General features: G+C 41.8%; 1 protein-coding gene across 1 annotated transcript in view; it reads right to left on the bottom strand.

Moving 5' to 3' along the window:
- The window catches only part of LOC126340575 (adipocyte plasma membrane-associated protein Hemomucin-like), a 90,500-nt gene that overhangs the window by 38,381 nt on the left and 30,864 nt on the right, over positions 1-21,255 (bottom strand). The window contains exons 3-4 of the mRNA XM_050001700.1: positions 19,325-19,530; positions 10,193-10,309 (exon numbers count right to left, since the gene is read on the bottom strand). Coding sequence (XP_049857657.1) covers positions 10,193-10,309; positions 19,325-19,530 — 323 coding nt within the window. The remainder of the gene's footprint in view (positions 1-10,192; positions 10,310-19,324; positions 19,531-21,255) is intronic.

Genomic DNA, 21,255 nt, shown 5'->3' with positions numbered 1-21,255 from the left:
TTGCGCAGTGACATATATGTGTTAGATGTTCCAGAACTTCATTTGAACACGCTGCTTGCTGTTCGTGAGATGGCAACATGCAAGTAACCATTACTCGCAGCTCTTGGGACTTTGCACTGGCCACCTATCACATTGGTAATGGAGAGCTTGAGGGTCTTCCAGCACCAGTACATCTTTGTCACTTTAACATTATCACCATTGCTGGGTGAGAGGGCCATCCAGTGCCTCTGTTCCTGATCATCACTACAATCACTTCCAGGTGCCAAGATCTGCCTGTCCCATGGGCTGCAGTACAGCCAAGAATGATGCTCTACACTGTGTGGAGGCATAATCTCATGCTACAGTTACTTTTTGTCTGATTGGTTTGATGCGGCTTGTTATGAATTCCTCTCCTGTGCTAACCTCTTCATAACAGAGTAGTACTTGCAACCTATGGCCTCAATTATTTGCTGGATGTATTCCAATCCCTGTCTTCCTCTACAGTTTCTGCCCTTTACAGCTCCCTCTAGTACCATGGAAGTCATTCCCTCATGTCTTAACAGATGTCCTATTGTCCTGTCCCTTCTCCTTATCAGTGTTTTCTACATATTCCTTTCCTCTCCAATTCTGGGTAGAACCTCCTCATTCCTTACCTCATCTGTCCACCTAATTTTTAACATTCATATGTAGCACCACATCTCAAATGTTTCAATTCTATTCTGTTCTGGTTTTCCCACAGTCCATGTTTCACAACCATACAGAAATTTCTTTCTCAGACTAAGGCTGATATTTGACATTAGTAGACTTCTCTTGGCCAGGCATGCCCTTTTTTTGCCATAGCTAGTCTGCTTTTGATGTCCTCCTTGCTCCGTCCATCATTGGTTATTTTTCTGCCTAGGTAGCAGAATTCCTTAATTTCATCTACTTCATGACCATCAATCCTGATGTTAAGTTTCTCACTGTTCTCATTTCTACTACTTCTCATTACCTTCATTTCTCTTCGATTTACTCTCAGTCCATACTGTGTGCACATTAGACTGTTCACTCTATTCAGCAGATCATGTAAGTCTTGAAACTTCCTGGCAGATTAAAACTGTGTGCCAGACTGAGACTCGAACTCAGGACTCAAGTTCGAGTCTCGGTCCGGCACACAGTTTTAATTTGCCAGGAAGTTTCATATCAGCGCACACTCCACTGCAGAGTGAAAATCTTATTCTGGCATGTAATTCTTCTTCACTTTCACTCAGGATAGCAATGTCATCATCAAATCATATCACTGATATCCTTTCACCTTGAATTTTAATTCCACTCCTGAACCTTTCTTTTATTTCCATCATTGCTTCCTTGATGTACAGACTGAACAGTAGGGGCAAAAGGCTACATCCTTGTCTTACACCCTTTTTAGTACGAGCACTTCATTCTTAGTTGTCCACTCTTATTATTCCCTCTTGGTTGTTGTGCATATTGCATATGACCTGTCTCTCCCTATAGCTTACCCCTCCTTTTTTCAGAATTTTGAATATCTTGCACCACTTTTACATTGTTTAACACTTTTTCCAGGTCGGCAAATCCTATGAACGTGTCTTGATTCTTTTTTAGTCTTGTTTCCAATATTAACCACAATGTCAGAATTGCCTCTCTCTGGCCTTTACTTTTCCTAAAGCGAAACTGATCGTCATCCAGCGCATCCTCAATTTTCTTTTCCATTCTTCTGTATATTATTCTTGTAAGCAACTTGGATGCATGGGCTGTTAAGTTGATTGTGTGATAATTCTTGCACTTGTCAGCTCTTGCCTTCTTTAGAATTTTGTGGATGATGCTTTTCCGAAAGTCAGATGGTATGTAGCCACACTCATACATTCTACATACCAATGTGAATAGTTATTTTGTTGCCACTTCCTCCAATGATTTTAGAAATTCTGATGGAATATTATCTATCCCTTCTGCCTTATTTGACTTTAAGTCCTCCAAACCTCTATTAAATTCTGATTCCAATACTAGATCCCCTATCTCTTCTACATGGACACCTGTTTCTTCTTCTATCACATCAGACAAATCTTTCCCCTCATAGAGGCTTTCGATGTATTCTTTCCACTTATCTGCTCCCTCCTCTGCATTTAACAGTGGAATTCCCGTTGCACTCTTAATGTTACCACGCTTGCTTTTAATGCCACTGAAGGTTGTTTTGACTTTCCTGTATGCTGAGTCTGTCCTTCCGACAATCATTTCTTTTTTGATGTCTTCACATTTTTTTCTGCAGCCATTTCATGTTAGCTTCCCTGCACTTCCTATTTATTTCATTCATCAGTGACTTGTATTTCTGTATTCCTAAGTGTCCTGGAACATTTATGTACTTCCACCTTTCATCAATCAACTGAAGTATTTCTTCTGTTACCCATAGTTTCTTTGCAGCTACCTTCTTTGTACCTATGTTTTCCTTCCAAACTTCTGTGATGGCCCTTTTCAGAGATGTCCATTCCTCTTCAACTGTACTGCCTACTGAGCTATTCCTAATTGCTATAGCCTTAGAGAACTTCAAGCATATCTTGTCATTCCTTAGCACTTCCATACCTCTCTCCTTTGTGTATTGATTCTTCCTGACTAATGTCTTAAACTTTAGCCTACTCTTCATCACTACTATATTGTGATCTGAGTCTATAGCTGCTCCTGGGTACACCTTACAATCCAGTACCTGATTTTGGAATCTCTGTCTGACCATGATGTAATCTAACTATAATCTTCCCATATCACCCAGCCTTTTCCAAGTATACCTCCTCCTCTTATGATACTTGAACAGGTTATTCACTATTACTAGCTGAAACGTGTTACAGAACTCAATTAGACATTCTCCTCTCTCATTCCTTGTCCCAAACCCATAGTCTCCTGTAACCTTTTCTTCTATTCCTTCCCCTGCAACTGCAGTCCCCCATGACTATTAGAATTTCATCCCCCTTAATATCCTGTATCACCCTTTCAATATCCTCATACACTTTCTCTTCATCTTCAGCTTGTAGTGTCGGCATGTGTACATGAACTATCATTGTCGGTGTTGGTTTGCCGTCGATTCTTCATCTTCAGCTTGTAGTGTCGGCATGTATACCTGAACTATCATTGTCGGTGTTGGTTTGCTGTCGATTTTGATAAGAATGATCCTGTCACTGAACTGTGCACAGAAACACACTCCCTGCCCTACCTTCCTATTCAGAATGAATCCTACTCCTCTTACACCATTTTCTGCTGCTGCTGATATTACCCTATACTCATCTGACCAGAAATCATTGTCTTCTTTTTGCTTCACTTCACTGACCCCTACTATATCTAGACTGAGCCTTTGCATTTCCCTTTTCAGATTTTCTAGTTTCCCTACCATATTCAAGCTTCTGACATTCCATGCCCTGACTCGTAGAACGTTATCCTTCCATTATTCAATCTTTTTCTCATGGTAACCTCCCCCTTGGCAGTCCCCTCATGTAGATCCAAATATGGGACTATTCCGGAATGGAGAGATCATCATGACACTTCTTCAATTACAGGCCACTTGTCTTGTGGATACACATTATGTGTCTTTAATGCAGTGGTTTCCATTGCCTTCTGTATCCTCATGCTGTTGATCATTGCTGATTCTTCTGCCTCCAGGGGCAGTTTCCCACCCTTAGAACAAGAGAGTGCCCTGAACCTTTGTCTACTCATCCGCCCTCTTTGACAAGGCCATTGGCAGAATGTGGGTGACTTCTTACACTGGAAGTCTTCAACTTTCAATGCTGATTCTTGATCAAAATTTAGATGGTGGTGGGATTCGAACCTGGGACCAGAGACGTTTTAATTATGAATCAAAGACACTACCCCCCCACCTTTTTTTTTTTTTTTTTTTTTAAGCTGCAACATAACTATGCACTGTAAATAAAATGACCCACTAATGTGTTTAGGTGGTGGGTTTTTATGTATAATATTGTTGTTATTAAATAAAGAATTAAAAAAAAAAAAAGGCGTTGACGTACTTCATTGGGGACACGTTGCAAATGTGTGTCCCGACCGGGACTCGAACCCGGGATCTCCTGCTTACACGGCAGACACTTTATCCATTTTTTTGTTTTGAGAATGCATAAAAAAAAAAAACAAGGCAGCCATGCGCAAAAAGTTGCCAATAAAGTGAACTAAAAAGGGCCATCTTGCTCGCCGCGGTCACATTGCTAGGCGGGCGGCCAGGAACGGGCGGTCGTCATTACATTGGACATCATCAGCCACCAATTGTTGGAGCGCCCGGGGCCGCTGCACACAGTCAGAGACTGTTTCTGTTACCATAGGGGAATCGTGGAAAGATCACATCTACAAGTTAATGTCTTCTCACACCCGGCACACCCCAGCTGGGTGGTGGGTCCATGAATGACGAACCCAAATAGTTCGCAAAAAGGTTCCGGTAATCCTGTCTGTTCGTTAAGACCAGAAACTCGTCGACCATATAGTACCATAAATCGAGGACGTCTTTGTCTCCATTGCGGTATATGTAGTGTATCGCCATTCCTCGTACCCAATTAACCGCATTCATCCGGGTCATAGGGAAATAGACAGCGTCGGGATGAAAGAGTTCTTGGGGTAAAATCGAAACGTAGGGGCGGCGGAGCAGGAAAGCCAGGAGCTGGCGGATCAGTTTCCAGCACTCACGCGCGGGGCCACAGTTCAGTCTATGTTCGTCCGTGTCTAACGTCGTGCAGCGGGGGCACACAGGGTCGTCAATTAGGTGAATGGCATGCAGCCATTGTCAGGTTGGAAGTTTCTCGTTAATGACCACATACCACGTCGACCGCACGAAAGTAGACAGGAACGGCGCGTGGATGGCTCGCCATACCCGTGGCCAGTCGACCATAGGGTGGCGCCGTACAATGTCGTTATCCGGAGTCCAGTGCTGGAGAGCACTATAATAAGTCTTCGCTGTCGGATTCCGTGTCTCCGATATAACCCGCAACACATAGCTATGCTCTACGAAAAACGTTCTAATATGTGACAGCGAGGGCGATAAATGTCCAACTGGTACCGGTGGGTACAGCGTACGTGGGGCCACTTCTTCAATCAGTAGGCCGGGGAGACTGGCTGTTGGTGAAAGCCAGAGTCGCCTCATGGAACGGAGATACAGCGCCAGCGCTCTGTGCTTGACGTGAGTGAGTCCAACACCGCCTTTGTCGAAGGGTAAAGTAAGCGTAACAAAACGGATCTTGAAAACAGCACCATCGTTCACCACGTGTCCAAACACTGCCTGTATCCTGGAAGCCATCGTGTCCGTTATCGGCAGTACATGGGCGTAATGGTTAAGGTGAGAAGCCATGTACACATTGACGTATTGGGCGCGTTGCAAAATGTTCAATGATCTGAATTTATTGAGACGAGCCTCTAAACGGAGTCGTCGTAAGACCATACGATACGTAAAGGCCGCCGTGCGTTGTATTTGTCGATGGAGTGATATCCCTAAACACTTGAGCATCGGGACCTTTGTCAGAGGTACGGCCAGACCTGCAGGCATTCCTCGTCCTACCTCCATGTAGCGTGATTTCCGAAGGTTGAGCACACTGCCGGCCACCGCCCCATACTGTTGGAGCCAGGAAAACGCCGTGTGTATTTCGTCACCAGACCGTGCTAAGAACATCACATCGTCGGCGTATGCACCACATCGAAAGGTTACGGAACGGAGGGTAAGTCCTTCTAAGCGTCGCCGTAGTCGGTGAAGAGCTGGTTGGAGGGCAACGGCGAAGAGCATGGCAGAAAGAGGACAACCCTGCCGGACGGACCTGTTGACACGGACGGGAGCGGACCGACAGCCGTTGATCATAATCCTCGTGACAGCCCCATGGATCAATCGAAGCACAACAGACGTCGTCAGACGCGGGACACCGATGTGTTCCATAACAGCACGCAGGAAACCATGGTTAACGCGGTCGAAAGCATGTTCGAAGTCCAGCGCAACAAGAGCGCCTTGGAGGCGGCAAGTTTGCATGAGCGCCACCACGTCTCTATAGGTGCTTAAAGTCGTAAACACATTAGTGTCGCCCCCGAGGCAGGTTTGATCAGTGTGAATGGCCGCCATTACCGTAGGTTTGAGCCTCTCACGGAGCATGCGTGTCAACAGCTTATAGTCAGTGTTTAGCATTGTCAACGGGCGAAAATCAAGAGGGCGACGGCCTCCGCCGGGTTTGGGCACAGGGATCAAGAGACCCTCAGTAAAGTCAGATGGTACCTGAAAATCGGCGTCCAGAAGTTCACTGTACATCCTGACCCACATTGGGCCCATGAGATCAAAGAACCGCTTGTAAAATTCAAGAGGGAGGCCGTCAGGGCCAGGCGTTTTGTTGGGAGAGCCACGCAACAGAGCCTCTCGCAGTTCTTCCAAAGTCACCGCGGACAAGAGCGTAGCATCATCTTGTAGGTTCCGAGAGACTGGTAGGTCAGATAGGACTTGCCTGACCCCTACATTCATGTGGGACTCCCTCTCGTAAAGATGTTTATATGACTGTGTGAACGCTCGGACGATATCCATTTGTGCGTTAACGCGTCGCCCATCCTCCGTCTCAACCTCGGTAATGAGCTGCCTCTTGCGCCTTCGGCGTTCTTGAATGATATGGTGGAGGGAAGGTCGTTCACCACGAACATCATCCGTCGTCCTCGCTCGCACCCCCACACCCGCAAGACGTACGGCGTTGATACAAAGCAATTGTGCCTTGACGCGTTGTACTGCTGATTGTCGCTCTGGCGACGGCGGTTGTACAGCCAGTTCGCGGAGCGCAGTATAGTAAAAATCAGTAGTCGCAGTATACCAGCGCGCTCGGTCGCGTCCATAGCTGACTAATGTTCGGCACAGTGCGGGTTTTGCACACCGTAACCACCATTGAAGTACAGAACGGTAGGCGGGTAAACGCCGGTGGCAATTGCTCCATGTGGACTCGACTGCGCGTCTGCAATTTATCTCATCAAGAAGGGCCACATTGAGGCGCCACTGACCCCTACTTCGGCGGACGCGCTGGCGGGGAAGGGTGAGAGTACACACATATGCGAGGTGATCCGTGAACGCTGCCGGCCACATCTCAGCGTCGACAACGGCTGATCGTAGGCCGCGGGTGACGTAGACTCGATCTAAACGGCTCGCGGAGTGACTAGTAAAGTAGGTGTGTGCTCGACGGTTGCCGTGTTGGATGATCCAGGTGTCCAACAAGGCCAAGTCCTGTACAAGTGCCTGGAGTGCCGGGCAGGTGGTATAGTGTGGCTCCTGGTCGGATGGGCGGAGCACACAATTAAAATCGCTGCCTACTACCAAGTGGTCGGTATTGCCCTGGAAGAGCGGGGCTATATCTTCGGCAAAAAAGGTGCGCCGTTCTCTCCTTTTGCCGGTGCCTGAAGGAGCATATAAGTTCACCGGACGTACTGTACCAATCGTGAGTGCGATCCCCCGGGCCGACGGTAAATAGGAGACATCAGTGGCCATTATCCCTTCCCGCAGTAGAATCGCCGTACCTCCGCCGCCCACATCTGCAGGCATAGTGTAGGCGTCATATCCGTAGGCATCGAGACAGAGTCCTGATCGGACTTCTTGAAGGAAAACAACTTCCAGATCCGCAGCGCGTAATGTATCCTTCAGCATACGGGTCTTGACATCAGATGTAATGCCATTGACGTTGATCGTGGCGAGGCGGTATGCCTGGTCCATCAAGTCTCGGGAGGTGACCATGGTATGATAGGAGGGCAGTAGTCGTGACGTGGAGCGCCGGTCTTGCGAAGTGCTAGGCAGCGACGAGAGGTGCTCATGCCGCCCTAGGCGTCTGTCGCCAGCCGTGTAGACGCTGCCATCGGCATCGGTGCATCGTCTTGGTCCTGAAACGCCTCCTGCAACTCCATCTCCTGCGCCCAGTCGCCCAGGGACGTTGACACCACTGGATCTCGAGAGGCAGACGGAGGCAAGGGTGCATCCCCGGTGTCGGAGCTGCGATGATCTCCCGCATCCCCATGTGGTCCAGACCCAGCGGTAGTGGGAGAAGACGTCGAACCATGTGAGACGGTAGGGTCGCCTGTGTCGGCGCGGTGGAGCGGTTGAGGCACCTCGTCATCCAGCGGTGTCGCCTCGGGCTGTTCTACGTCGTCGGTTGTCTTGCGCCGTTTCTTATGACGCTTGGGTGATTTCTGCTTACGCTGCCGCGCCTCTGTTTCCGATGTAGGGCAAGGGGAGGACGCTGCATCCTGTGCTTCAACTTCCATCGCACCGTCGGCGAGCCGTTGTGACGGTGCGCCGGGGTCCGACGAAAGGACATCAGTAGCATCAGCACTGAAAGACGCTTGGGGCTCCGTGGAAGCTACTGCAGGGTCCTCCAAAGCTCGCACCAATACAGTGGGGTCGTCATATACAGCTGGCGTCTCCCGTCTCGCCGCCGCAACATACGTAATCGGCAGAGAGGTCGGTGTCGACGGACGAATCTGGTCGGTCGAGGGTGTCTGCACGAGACGGCGTTGCAGGCATTCGGTACGCATGTGTCCCGTCTGGCCACAACCGGAGCAGGTTCTCGGCTGACCGTCGTAAATAATTATTGCCCTGCAACCAGCGATCGTGAGATACGAAGGAATATGGCGATGCAGGTCAATACGGACTTGTCGCACCCTGTTAAGGACAGGGTAGGTGTCGAAGGTCTTCCATTTTTCGGCCGTGTGGCCGAGAACTGTTCCATAGGGGCGGAGAGCAAGGGTGACCAAATCCGCTGGAACTTCAAAAGGGAGCTCAAACATGCGCACATTTTGGATTCCCAATCCAGCACGTTCAAGCGTCACCACACCCACGTTTCTGTCTGAGTGGCAGAACCGATAACCTGCCGTCGAGCGTCTGAGAAGTTTGTCACATGCTTCGTCGTCAGTGAACTTAAGATATACGACGCTGGAGACAATAGATAGGTGGATACCGATCAGCTCGTTAGGATCAACATGTACCACATCGCATAAAAAACGCTCTACTTCGTGGGCCTTGGGTCTAGAGTACGTAGTGTCGAACTGCAGCTTGATCGTGGCTTTCCGATACGAAAGAGCCATCGTGTGTCAGGAACGTGACGGCAATACGTAACACTAGCGCGCCGGCGCGGTAAACAACAACACACCCGGAAACGCGACACGGAGCGGCCGGGACGTACCGCACCGCTCCACAGCCAAAGGCCGACTACCCCTAGACCACAGGTGCTGACAGTCAGAATCATCAAAATCCCTCCATTTCACTACTATGAGACGTCAGCTGAGACTGACAACAAAGTGCAGAACTGTAAATCTGAACAAATAAATATTTACTTGCTAATCATGTTTGAACAGTGCTACAAGATACTCTATAGGTTCCACAACACCATCCAGACAACATAGAGGTGCCTCCATTTGGCACCCTCACACTGGTCATGACATGCCTGTGAAAATATTATTAAGTGGATATACAGAACAGCAATTTCTGTATGATTAAATGATTCATCCAGAATGTACATTACACTGTTACATTACAGCTCCCTCCTCTCCCTCCCCTTCCCCCCCCCCCCCCGCCCCCCCCCCGCAAAAAAAAATGTCATTAGTTGTGTAGCTTTCAGAAAATGTCTAAATTTAAAACATATCTAGCAGTGAAACAAGCAAAAGTAATTTCACAGATATAGACTTCGTATTTTCATTTTTTTAATATTATTTTACGCAGTTTTTGCTGACAAATAATATTGTAACAGGCTATAAATTCATGTGAGAGTAATGTAACTTCCAAAGAACACAACACAATATAATTCATTTTTAAAAACGAAATTTTGTAACCCTCACACAAGAGGAACTGCTGCACCAAAAGCTGCTTAACCAGTGTCTGCATCAGAATTTTCTACAGTCCCATGCAATATTTCTCCAAACAGCAGAAAATATTCAAACTAATCATTGTGCGTTGTGAACCTAGGACATGTATTTTATTGTTGTGCTATCAAATAAATTAGAAACTAAATTTCATATTTTATCGAGAAAAAATGTGTCACGTACTGTAAAAGGAGTCATCTTATCAACTGGCCCTGCATTTTCACTTTTTGATAAATACAATTTTATAGCAACACTACAGGGAATGCACAATAATTAACCTTACATAAAGAGACCGAAAATATTTAATACAGTCTTCAAAGAAAATTTAAAATCGCCATATTTTCAATATTGAATTCAAATTTAGTTTAGTTTACAGAACACTTACCAGTTTCAACATTAACTTTGAACAGTCCATAATAAGTATCAGCAACATAAAGATTGCCATGTTTGTCAAATTTTAAGCCAAGTGGGCGTCCACAAATGCTCTCTTCCCAGTAACCACCTGAAATGCAGCAAACTAATAAGAATAACAATAATTTTTTAAAAAATTAAATCATTTTTTCTACCAACTGTACCACTTGCACTAAAGTTACTGACCAGTGAAAGAAACTGGTTTCTTGGCACAAATCCTTTGCCTCTGTTTCAGTAAATGCATACACTATAAGGTTAAAAGCATCTGGAAACCTATATCTGTTTGTTGCAACTGTGCAGCTAAAAGAATGCACAACTTACTCAATTTTTCACGAAACACTAAGTGTTGATATAATGAAGACAAATTTCATTTCTGTTTTTTCTTAAGCATTTTGGTTAATTGCTGTCAGGGTTCTGGGTGAATTGATTTATCATGTAACCAGTTCTAGTTCATATCAAAGATGCTTACATGTCTACAGTTGTAAATTCTTCCAAAGTGTGGGGAAATGCACTGTTGTGTAAAACAGTTTTATAAATTCTTTTATTGTTTTACGACTGACTTAAATTAATGATATGGCTTCGAACAGGAAACAGCTCCAGTTTATCACATCACTGTCATGAAACTTTCCACTTAGTCCTTATATGCTTTAAGGAAGCATTCCTGCTACACCTTACACTGTTTAAGAAAGTTTTCCTGCTAATCTTTTCACACTTTAAGGAAGCTTTCCCGTTACCCATTAGACTCTTTAAAGAAGCTTTCTTGTTACCCATTCAACACTTTAAGAAAGCATTCATGTCAACTGTTACACACTTTACAAAATGCTTTCACTACTCTATATGCTAAAGGAAAGTTTTGCTAACACAATGCACTCTTATAGGAAACCTCCATCCTACTTCTTTATACAGGATCTATTTCCACTTACCTGTACATTATAGAAGCCTACTCCCTCTACAAATGACTCTGCCACAGATGAAGTTTAAGTCTCTTTAATACTAAAGGTTTTGTAATTCAAGAGAAGAACAACAATATTCGGAAAAGGAAAGTTGTTACTCACCATACAGCAGAGATGCTGAGTCACAGATAGGCACACAAAAAGACTCTCATAAATAACCTTTCAGCCAACAAGGCCTTTTTGGATGAAAGCTTATTTGTGAGTCTTTTTGTTGTGCCTATCTGTGACTCAGCATCTCTGCTATATGGTGAGTAGCAACTTTCGTTTTCATAATATTGTTACATCCCATCCTGGATTTTCCATTGTCTAAACCAAGAACAACAGTAAGACAATCAAACCACAAAGAAAATTTGAGACAGTTATCACTGCCAGTAAGTCTGTCAGTGCACGCCATAGTCTTAAATAAATGAGTAACAATGATGTTTTGTACTTATACCCTATTAAGGGGTGAACCACCCAACACAGTGTTACAAGCAAATCAGGGCCAATAACCTGTTAGTATAATGAGAAGCTTCTGTGATTATTTTCTGCTCTTGACACCTATAAGTCTTGTTTCAAGATGACACAAAGGAAATGGTCTTCCACAATTGAAAAGAAAATGTTCATTATTCTTGCATGAAACTGCAAATGATATACGTTTTCATTTATTAAATGCAAGGAGAATTTAATGAAGATTTAAAAGTCCACATTTCATCAAATATGATGAACATAAATATCAGAACACAAATATCAGAGGGTGTGTGAAAATAGTTACATTGACTAAACATTAAAGCACGTGTAATGAAAGTATTCAAGTTGTGGTACAGGAATCTGACAACTTTAGGTGCATTTCTTTTAGACAATGAATAATCCATGCTGGCCTGCAATAGCAAGGTGTTGAAACCACTTTTTGGGGCTTGGTGGTGTCCATTCTGTAGGATTGCCATCCATCTTTGTCCTCCAACATTTCAGTGGCAGTGAAGTAACCCCCCACCACTATCACCTGGGGGAGAGGGGGGGAGGGGGGGGGGGGGGAGTTGAGATGAGTACCTGTCTTTGGGGCTATCTTCTTTCCTTCTTCAGTGTCATCATTGCTGATTTTTTTCTTTCTTGTCCCTTCCCTCTTTTGGGTACCAGTTCTATCATCTCCTCATTTCATATTCAATAGCCCTCATTGTGAGACTATTCACTTTGTGTTACAATTTTATTTCCAATTTTTTGGGAATTAGTCAGGATTACAAGAGCACTGAGAAAAATGTTTCCTTAGCCACTCATTATGTCATTATTCACAGGATTATAGTAATACTGTATCACAATATTTTTCTGTATGAAGATAATAATTATGATTGATTTCTTCTGTTCAAGGATGTTAGCAATGTCAATTTTATGATGAAGAAGAGGTGAATACATTACAAAAAGCATAATTTATGGCTTGCTAGCGTCAATGTTATATTAGACAATAATTACATGCTTTCATAGCAGCAAAAGTAACATCATGGTAAAGTAACATAAATTTATAATGAGTGCTAGCTAAAATAATATACCTGTAATTTACATGCAAGGGCTGCTGGCTATGGTGGTGCAAATGGGTACTTAGAAAATGGATATAGGATAAAAATATGCATAAAACCAACCATTTAAGTGTGTTAGCTGATAAAGTAGGAGTAAGGATACAGATATTTGTATGTGTATCAATGAAGGAGGAGCTACACCTTTGTTGAGGAAAGGGAGGAAGAATGTGAGTCTGTGGAAACATTTGATTAAACACGAAAAATGTGTATGAGAAAGGAGGTGTAAATGATAGTTTGTGCAGAAGTCGAACATTTAATATTTTGAGACTTACTTCAATGTTGTGTGGAAATAAATTTATCTATCAAGGGGTGGCCACGATATTGGGATCATGGATTTACTTCAAACTTTGTACAGCCTTAGAAGGCCATTAAAACAACATAATGTGCAAGTAGTAAGGTGTGCTAGTCCGGCAATTTTGAGAAAATTGCGGGAGAGGTTTATGTGACTATTATGTAACTGATGTATCTGTGCGAAGGTGTCGGTCATTCGGTCATAAGAATTAATTGTGGTCAAACGGTTAGTGTTCATGCCTTGCGAGAGAGCCATAGTCAAGGCAATGGTTTGAATCCAGCTAACACTTACTTTGTAATCTTTTTTTTTCCTCACTGGCCCCTTTATTCAATTTATATGACATTTGAGAGGTAACATAACTTTTTTTAAAAAGTGCTTTTTCATGAAGCTGTAGTGAATTTCATATGTTATTTGACTATTTACTCTTTGTAATTAAATTTTCAAGGATGAGGGACAGGCCTGGGAAGCCCACATCAAATCTTGATAAATAATGATGTGAGTGACATTGTTCACAATCAGTAATACAGTATATCACTATGTGCCACACCACATGAGTAATGTACAATTACTTGTCGGATGTGCTCTTGACATCACACATTGCAGGATGGTATTTGCCATACAGACATGGAAAACATAAACTGAAATTTCATGCAAATACATGTGTGTGTGTGTGTGTGTGTGTGTGTGTGTGTGTGTGTGTGTGTGGTTTTTTTCCCCCACTGTATTACCTCTCAAGTGTCATATCAGCTAAATAATATAACTAGTAATGAAAAACAAGATTAATAATTAAGTTTGAGTGGGAATTGAACCGTCACCTGGCAGACATTCATTTTACAAAGCTCGAATGCTTATCACTTGACCACCATGAATTGTAACGTCTGGTACCTAAGCACAGGTACATAACTCACATAGTAGATTTTTTTTGAATTGCCGGAGTAGTGCGTCTTCCTATTCCCACATTATGTTGTTTTAATGACATACTGAAGGTGTACAAGGTTTGAAGTAAATCTGTGATTCCAATGTCATGGCCTCCCCTTGTTAGTTGTAACAGTACAATGAGATAATTGAATAAGATATTTTTGACGGAGTAAAAAGTGTAAGTTTGTACGGTGGAAACAATGAATGTTGAATTACACTACACAAATGTTAAGAAAGCAAAAGATTTCTAGGTATACATGTCTATTATAGAAACTTATGGTAGCCAGAACATGTTGTGTTAAAAAAAACCAACTTGTATCTCTTAAATTCTGTCTTACAATTATGACGCAAAAGTATCATTATTACAACTTTACTGCAGCAGCACTAAAAGGAAAATACAATGAAGATAAAGTAGAACTAAACAAAAAAACACAAGCACATTGCTTGCAACAAGTATGTTTTAGGTTATATACTAGTCACATTCAAAAAATATTATGTGCATTAATAAAGGCACATTACTTTAATTACAACAAAGCCATAATCACTGGAGTATTGTAAATCACAGCAAGACATCCAGTAAGGTTAAACAGTTTCTTAATAGGATACTGATAAAATGGAAGTTATTAACTTTATAAAATGTTCAAATGTGTGTGAATTCCTCAGGGACCTAACTGCTGAGGTCATTGGACCCTAGACTTAAACTAGCTTATGCTAACAAAACACACTCTCCCATGCCCGAGGGAGGACTCGAACCTCCGACGGGAGGGGCAGCACAGTCCATGGCATGGCGCCCCAAACTGCGCAGCCACTCTGTGCAGCTATTAACTTTATAACGTAGCAGTAGGCAGAGATTCTTATATAAAGGATTTATTGCAAATATAAAACGCACTGATCCTTCACAGAAATTAACATCTGAGTTAAGTAAAGTAGTTGAATGTGTCATGAGATCATTCGTCTAAGGAGGGGTCTTTGAGGTGTTACATATCATTCTGAAAGAGTGATGTGTATGCCTATGTATTTCATACTGACAATTGATACTCATGAATGAAAGAATGATAAGACAAATTATTATACAGAAGAGCATAAAGCACGGGTATTGTTTTTTGCATTTCAAGAACGAGCCCAAGGGATTATTTGTGTCTTCAAGAGGTGCCAGCGATCCGGTAACTTCATAAGAGGAAGTACCTACAAAGGCCCAATATAGAGGCTCCACAAATTGCCAGCCTACATTGAAGAAGCATGTCATCCCTAGGATAAATAAGACAAACATGACAATGACTCAACTGAGACTGGAAAAAATAATGTTTTATGGTTCATTCATTCTGAATCCTTCATGCTATGTAAAAGGAACTTGTACATAGTGTTTCCATGTTAAATATTTTAAATAAAGTCTTTGTTATCTGATTGACACTGTAAACCTATCCAGCCAATATACAGAGTATATATACAAAAGATGTCTGAACAACTATTGAAAGAAAGTGGAAGTTGTTACATCGCATTTCCTTCCAGTGTAAACTGTCCCTTCAGGTGAAGAACTCTTAGATTATTGCACCTAAAACAACAATCAGATACAAAGAATAAGAAAAATAAAATAATTTTTTAACCTCACTGATTCGAGTAAGTTAAATCCAAATCCTGTAACCCAACAAAACACTACAGACCTCAATGATGTCATTGGGTCATGACATATCATTTCCGAGTTGGTTTTCTGGTTTTCATGAGACAGAGGTTATTCTCCAGGCTGGAGATAAGTGCCAGTCTTCCTTTGATCCAGCTAAACGAAAGTGGTCTGGCCCACCACAGCTGTTTTTAAACACAAGTATTTGTCATATGAAGGCAGTGTTTTCTAATACCCTTTGGTAAAGAACTTCTGGAAGTGTTGACAGGCAGCAGCATCTTCCATCAGCACAGTTAACACAAACTGGCCAGTGAAAGTGGCTACACTCTAGTCTGGAAGCTGATTGGCTGATAGGTCTGAAAGTTAAAATAACTTAGTGGAGCAGACTGGAGTATGCACAATCAAATAGTTGGCCAGCACCTCTTGTGGGGTGTACAAGGCTACTCTTCCCCCCTCTGAAGCAGAGGTGTTGCCATGTGTATTTCAGAAGTAGACAGTCAGTGATCAATAAAGTTGTTCTCCCTGTGCTGACAGTTTTGAAAGTTTTCGCAAGTGGGTTTCCGTGCACAGGCTCAGGAACTGGTTTAATAAGTCATCTGTTTTCAAGAAGGGTGCTGCTGTTTGGTGAGCACATATGGACTCTGGAGGAAGAGGTAGCCTAGCAGAGTGTGGAACAGCTAGCTAGCTGGAGGTGTTGTTTGATAACAAAGAGGTGGACTTGGAGACATTTATTAGGGGACAATAAAATCTATATAGCTCCAGGGATAATTTGAAGTGTGTCCTACCCTCTCTCCAGCCCGTCCTTGTATGCTCCCACAAGCAGCACTTTACCCCCACCCCCCTCTACCCTGCTATCCCTCCGCTCCCTGCTCAAGCCTCCTCCTTAGTCCCACCACCTACATTGCTTCTCCCGTCATGCACAGCTGCTTGCAGTCTGACCTTGGCAGCCAGAGACAATGGTCATGCATGTATACACACATTTGCATGAATGTGTGTGTGTGTGTGTGTGTGTTGCCTAATTCAGAAGAAAGCCTTTCGCCCGAAAGCTTACTTGTTGCGCCTATTTGTGACTGAACATCTGTGCTATACGGTGAGCAGCAATCTATCCTTTTCATAATATCATCATTATTCCATCCTGGATTTTCCAGGGAGAGTTTTTTCTTGTTTCCCAGTTTTCAATTCTTTATGAGTAATGATTGCTTATTCATTGCAATGTATAGTTTAGTTCAATTATATTGCATTGATTTGTTGTTTTCTTTGTTCCTTTCTTGTTTTATAGATGATTGGTTTTAAGAAGTACTGTAACTTTTACTTTTTCAAGTATTTTATCTTTATTTACCTTTCTTAGAAAGATCAGGCATCTGATAAAAATTTTTTTTGTTCAGTATAGAACTGTATGTCCACTTCCAGCCTTGAAGAAGTTGTTGATTGTATATATGGCCTCTGTAAACAACATCTAGCTAGCCATTGCTATTGCAAGTTATGTGCAATTTTTCAGTTCTGAGATTTCCACTGTCTTAGTTAAGAACTGTTGCTGAAAAAGCTGGGGCTATATAATGTATCTTTCCTGAGCCATGCCCATGGGCTAGTACTGGTCAGTATTGCAAATAGTAGTGCTAGTTTTCCAGTTTCTGTGGAACTGGACCTATTCTCAGGCCTGGAGATAAAGGGATAATCTTCCCTTAACACTAGAATTGTGGCTGGGTCACTCATGACCCATTCCTTAATTATTTTGATGGTTACTATTTTGTATTCTTACCTAGACCAATGAATTTCTATGACTTTGTATCAAATAAGATAATTAATGATCACATTTAATTTTACTTTTTACAGCGAAACCTTAAAAGATAAAAATCCAGGATCACTTAGAACTGCAGATGGATCAGCTCTGACCCACTGCTGCAGCCATTATAGTAATCGCATACCTTGTATTGGTTCACATTTATTTTAGACTGAGTTTGGTTCACACTCTCAAAAGTCACTTTAATGTCACTGCCTGATAACATTGCAGTTCTCCAGCAGCAGAAGGGAGGGAAATCAGATTGAAACATGTCTGAAAGTGTAAACAAGTTTTGCACAACCGGTGCTTAGTTCTGTGAAATACAGTGTTAGCAGTGCAGTCAAACGGCGGAAATAGTGCTTGCAACATGCACATTCATTATGATCAAACATCCAGGAACAGAAGAGGACAATGTAAATGCTGTAAATGACATTTTGGCTCATGAATCTGAGGATGAGGTGCTGGAGTTTTCATCTGAGGAAGAATTGCCATAACTTTTAATTTCAGATTCTTCATCAGATGATGATGTTACACCACATGATGATCAATGATGAAGAAGGTGTGCATGTTGATATGTTCATTTTATAACTGTGTATCTATGTGCTGCATAGACATGCTTTTCAATTGCAACAATTATGTTTATGTGTTGGTCCAACCTCACCTGAATAAAGAAAATGGTGCCACATGTGCCCATTTTTCACATCCTTTGCTGTCTCTGCAACTTTGAAGGCAAATGCTACAGGTACTGTGAACACTACAAATAAATCTCGTAGGGAAATACGTCTCTGTCAAGAAGAGTTATATAGCACAATGTTGTCGAAGAAGAACAATATTTTAGTATCAGTTAAGACTGAATAATATAAATAGTATAAAGAGAGAGACACATTATACAGATGACAATAACAGTTGATTCTATCAATATGAAGCAAACAGTTCATTTACAGGTTTAAAGTATTTTCAATACAATTATGATCTATCTCCAGTGATTACTCAAAACAGAAATGTAATTTGTGACAGCAATGAAGCACACAAACATTTGATCCGAAAAGCACTGCAACACAGTTTACAAATACTGTAATTCCAATCCTTCAAGACCCGTTTAAAAGCAAAAGCAAAAACTACTGGGGATATTTACGTGGTGTCATCTAAAGAGCAAGGTGGTAAAGTAACCACAAGAAAAGATAACCTCTGAAAGCTACATCAACAAATGAGTGACAATGGTGCAGCCACATCCAGAAATATTTTGCTACAAGTACATTGCTGCAACAGTACCACTCACTCTAGTCCGTGGTCACTGGCTAAGATGACAGCTTTGTCTTGTCTGTGTGATCAATGTATTAAGTAGACTACTACGTTAAAATTATTGTTAAATGTAGTCTGAGTGAGAGACTTGTATTTTGTCTGTATCAAGTGGTACGTTAATGTTCAGAGACATTTGTAAATACTCATAACATTCCTGGGGAAATGGGTTTACAAAGTTAAGTAGTTCTTTTTATTCATGTTGTAATAAAGCAAACTAATATTTTATGTGTTATAGTATCCACTCGGTCACCTCCCAGAGCAAGTCAAAGAACCCACCATTTTACCAACGAGTGTATTTTCATCCAGTACAACAATTTTATCATCCTCAGATTATTCTTACAAGAACTGTATTAAATGGTAGTTAATTTTATTTGGTTCTGAGCACCTCACTGTAATTGTTTGTCCTTATCTGTGCTACATATTCTGATTCATATTCTTCCAGCACAAATTTCTTACATAAGAATGGAAACGGAGAGAGTAGGTAAAATCTTAAATCATAACATTAGTTACCATGAAAAATGCTTGCAGCAAGAACAGTGACAGTATTCAAATGGTATTAATATTAAATGTTTCAATTCCTGCACTGCAACTGGTAACAAATCAGTACAGTAACAAAAAATTGCAGGATTCAATGATGATTTTTATTCTTTTGTTCCCAATTACAATATTGATTACAATTTGAAATGTACGTACCACATGGTTTTCCAAACTTTGCTACATGCACTAAACTGTTGTTTACAATTTTAACAACTTCTCCTCCATGTATTCCTGTATAAATTTCTCCATTGTGTACAGCAAATGCTTCAGGCCCCTTAAGAAGATCAACAAATAAATGTTCTGCATTGTTTAATCTATCATTTAGCTGTAATGGTCCTTCAAATGGCATGTAAGGAGGAACACTGCAAAAAAAGTAACAAAGCTTTGTAAATGACAAATTAGAGCAATTTCTCCACTAGCAATATAACTGTTAAATAGACTCATTTTAACACTTCTGATAACTTCTTGTGTTCATTCCATATCTCTATTCACTTACCTAATTTGGCTTTTTTTTTTAACATGAAACAAAACAAAATTTTCAGTTGCACAATCAGTAAAAAAACTGCTCACTGTTGGTTTAGATGTTGTAATGAATTAATTTCCTGCTTCTGAACCCCAGGGTTTTTATTTTGTTAGTTATAATGTGAAGCTGTCAACTGCTTTGCCACCATGGTAACACCGGTTCCCATCACATCACTGAAGTTAAGTGCTTTTGCACTTAGTTAACACTTGGATGGGTGACCATCTGGATGTGCCGAGCACTGTTGGAAAGCCAATTGAGGAGCTACTTGACTGAGAAGTAGCGGCTTCAGTCATAAAAAATGACAGCGGTTGGGAGAGCAGTGTGACCACATACCCCTCCATATCCACATCCAGTGATATCTATTCGCCAAGGATGAAATGGCATCCAGTCAGTACCATTAGGACTTTTGAGGCCTGTTCAGATAGTAGAGTAGTATGTGGGTCCAGAACATTCACACACTGAGATACAACATGCACGAAGTTACTATCATGAGTACACTATAGCCCATGGTACCAGGGTTATATCTGGTTGCATTCTCAAACTAGGTGCTGCCTTAGTTTCCACTGAGTAAATAGGAAATGAAGCAGTAAAACCATGTAACAAATTTGTATTTTATTACTGACTAATTTTCAAAGCATAAACAGACTGAAGCATACAGTCATAAAGGGTATTTAAAAATTCGTTAAGTTCCCTTTTATTCTGTTCATTGTTTGTGAAATAGGCTGTTCCAGCACCAAGTTTGTACGGAACCAGTAATTTACTTTTCTGTAAAGAGTAATGACCATTATGTATTTGGCACCTTACTTATTTCTTTTATTATTTTTTATTTACTTTTTTTTATGCCTTGGAAAGTGTACAATGGTACATGGTGAGCTGTAAAGCAGTACGTCACAACATTGGTCAAGACTGCTTCCAGCTGTCACTGTCCAACCAATGGAAATGGTGATGTATTACTTGCAATTGCATAATAAAGTCTTAAAGAACATGCTACTGCAAGATCTACTCCATGCACCCACCCAGTATTCCACCCAGCATATCCCATTCCAACCTCATCATAGGCATATCCTGCCCTATCAGAAGAGGGGACATTTGCGAAAGTGGTCATATCACACAACTTCCACTGTAACTTTTCTGTATTCTTGGGATTGTGCCACTGATTATCTCTATACTTCACATGTGAGTCTTGATGTGGAAAACATTTGCTGTCAAGGGCATATGACACCACTTACACCAGAAATAAGAGATTCATCATTCATAGTTCTGTACACTGCTTCTTGATCACTTGAATTTCAAAATAGATATTCACCATCATAACTGATGACAAAATGTGGCTGTTATAATCTGATTCACGGAAAAATCAGTATCAATGCATCTGGATCATCTGTGATGGTTTTTCCCCAGCGTAACAGGAGTGTGTGGAAAAATGGGTGTGCAATTTCTTGGTTGTAGGCAGACACATTGCTATATTCACATTCACAGAAAGTACAACAATAACAACAAATTGGAACAAAATGGAGTTCCTTCAAAAATAAGCAGTAAAATATATATGGCAGCTAAACAATTT

This window comes from Schistocerca gregaria, chromosome 1 (genome assembly GCF_023897955.1).
Source record: "Schistocerca gregaria isolate iqSchGreg1 chromosome 1, iqSchGreg1.2, whole genome shotgun sequence".
Lineage (NCBI taxonomy): Eukaryota > Metazoa > Arthropoda > Insecta > Orthoptera > Acrididae > Schistocerca > Schistocerca gregaria.
Note: the sequence above shows the minus strand (reverse complement) of the source record. Positions and strands in the feature narration are given on the sequence as shown.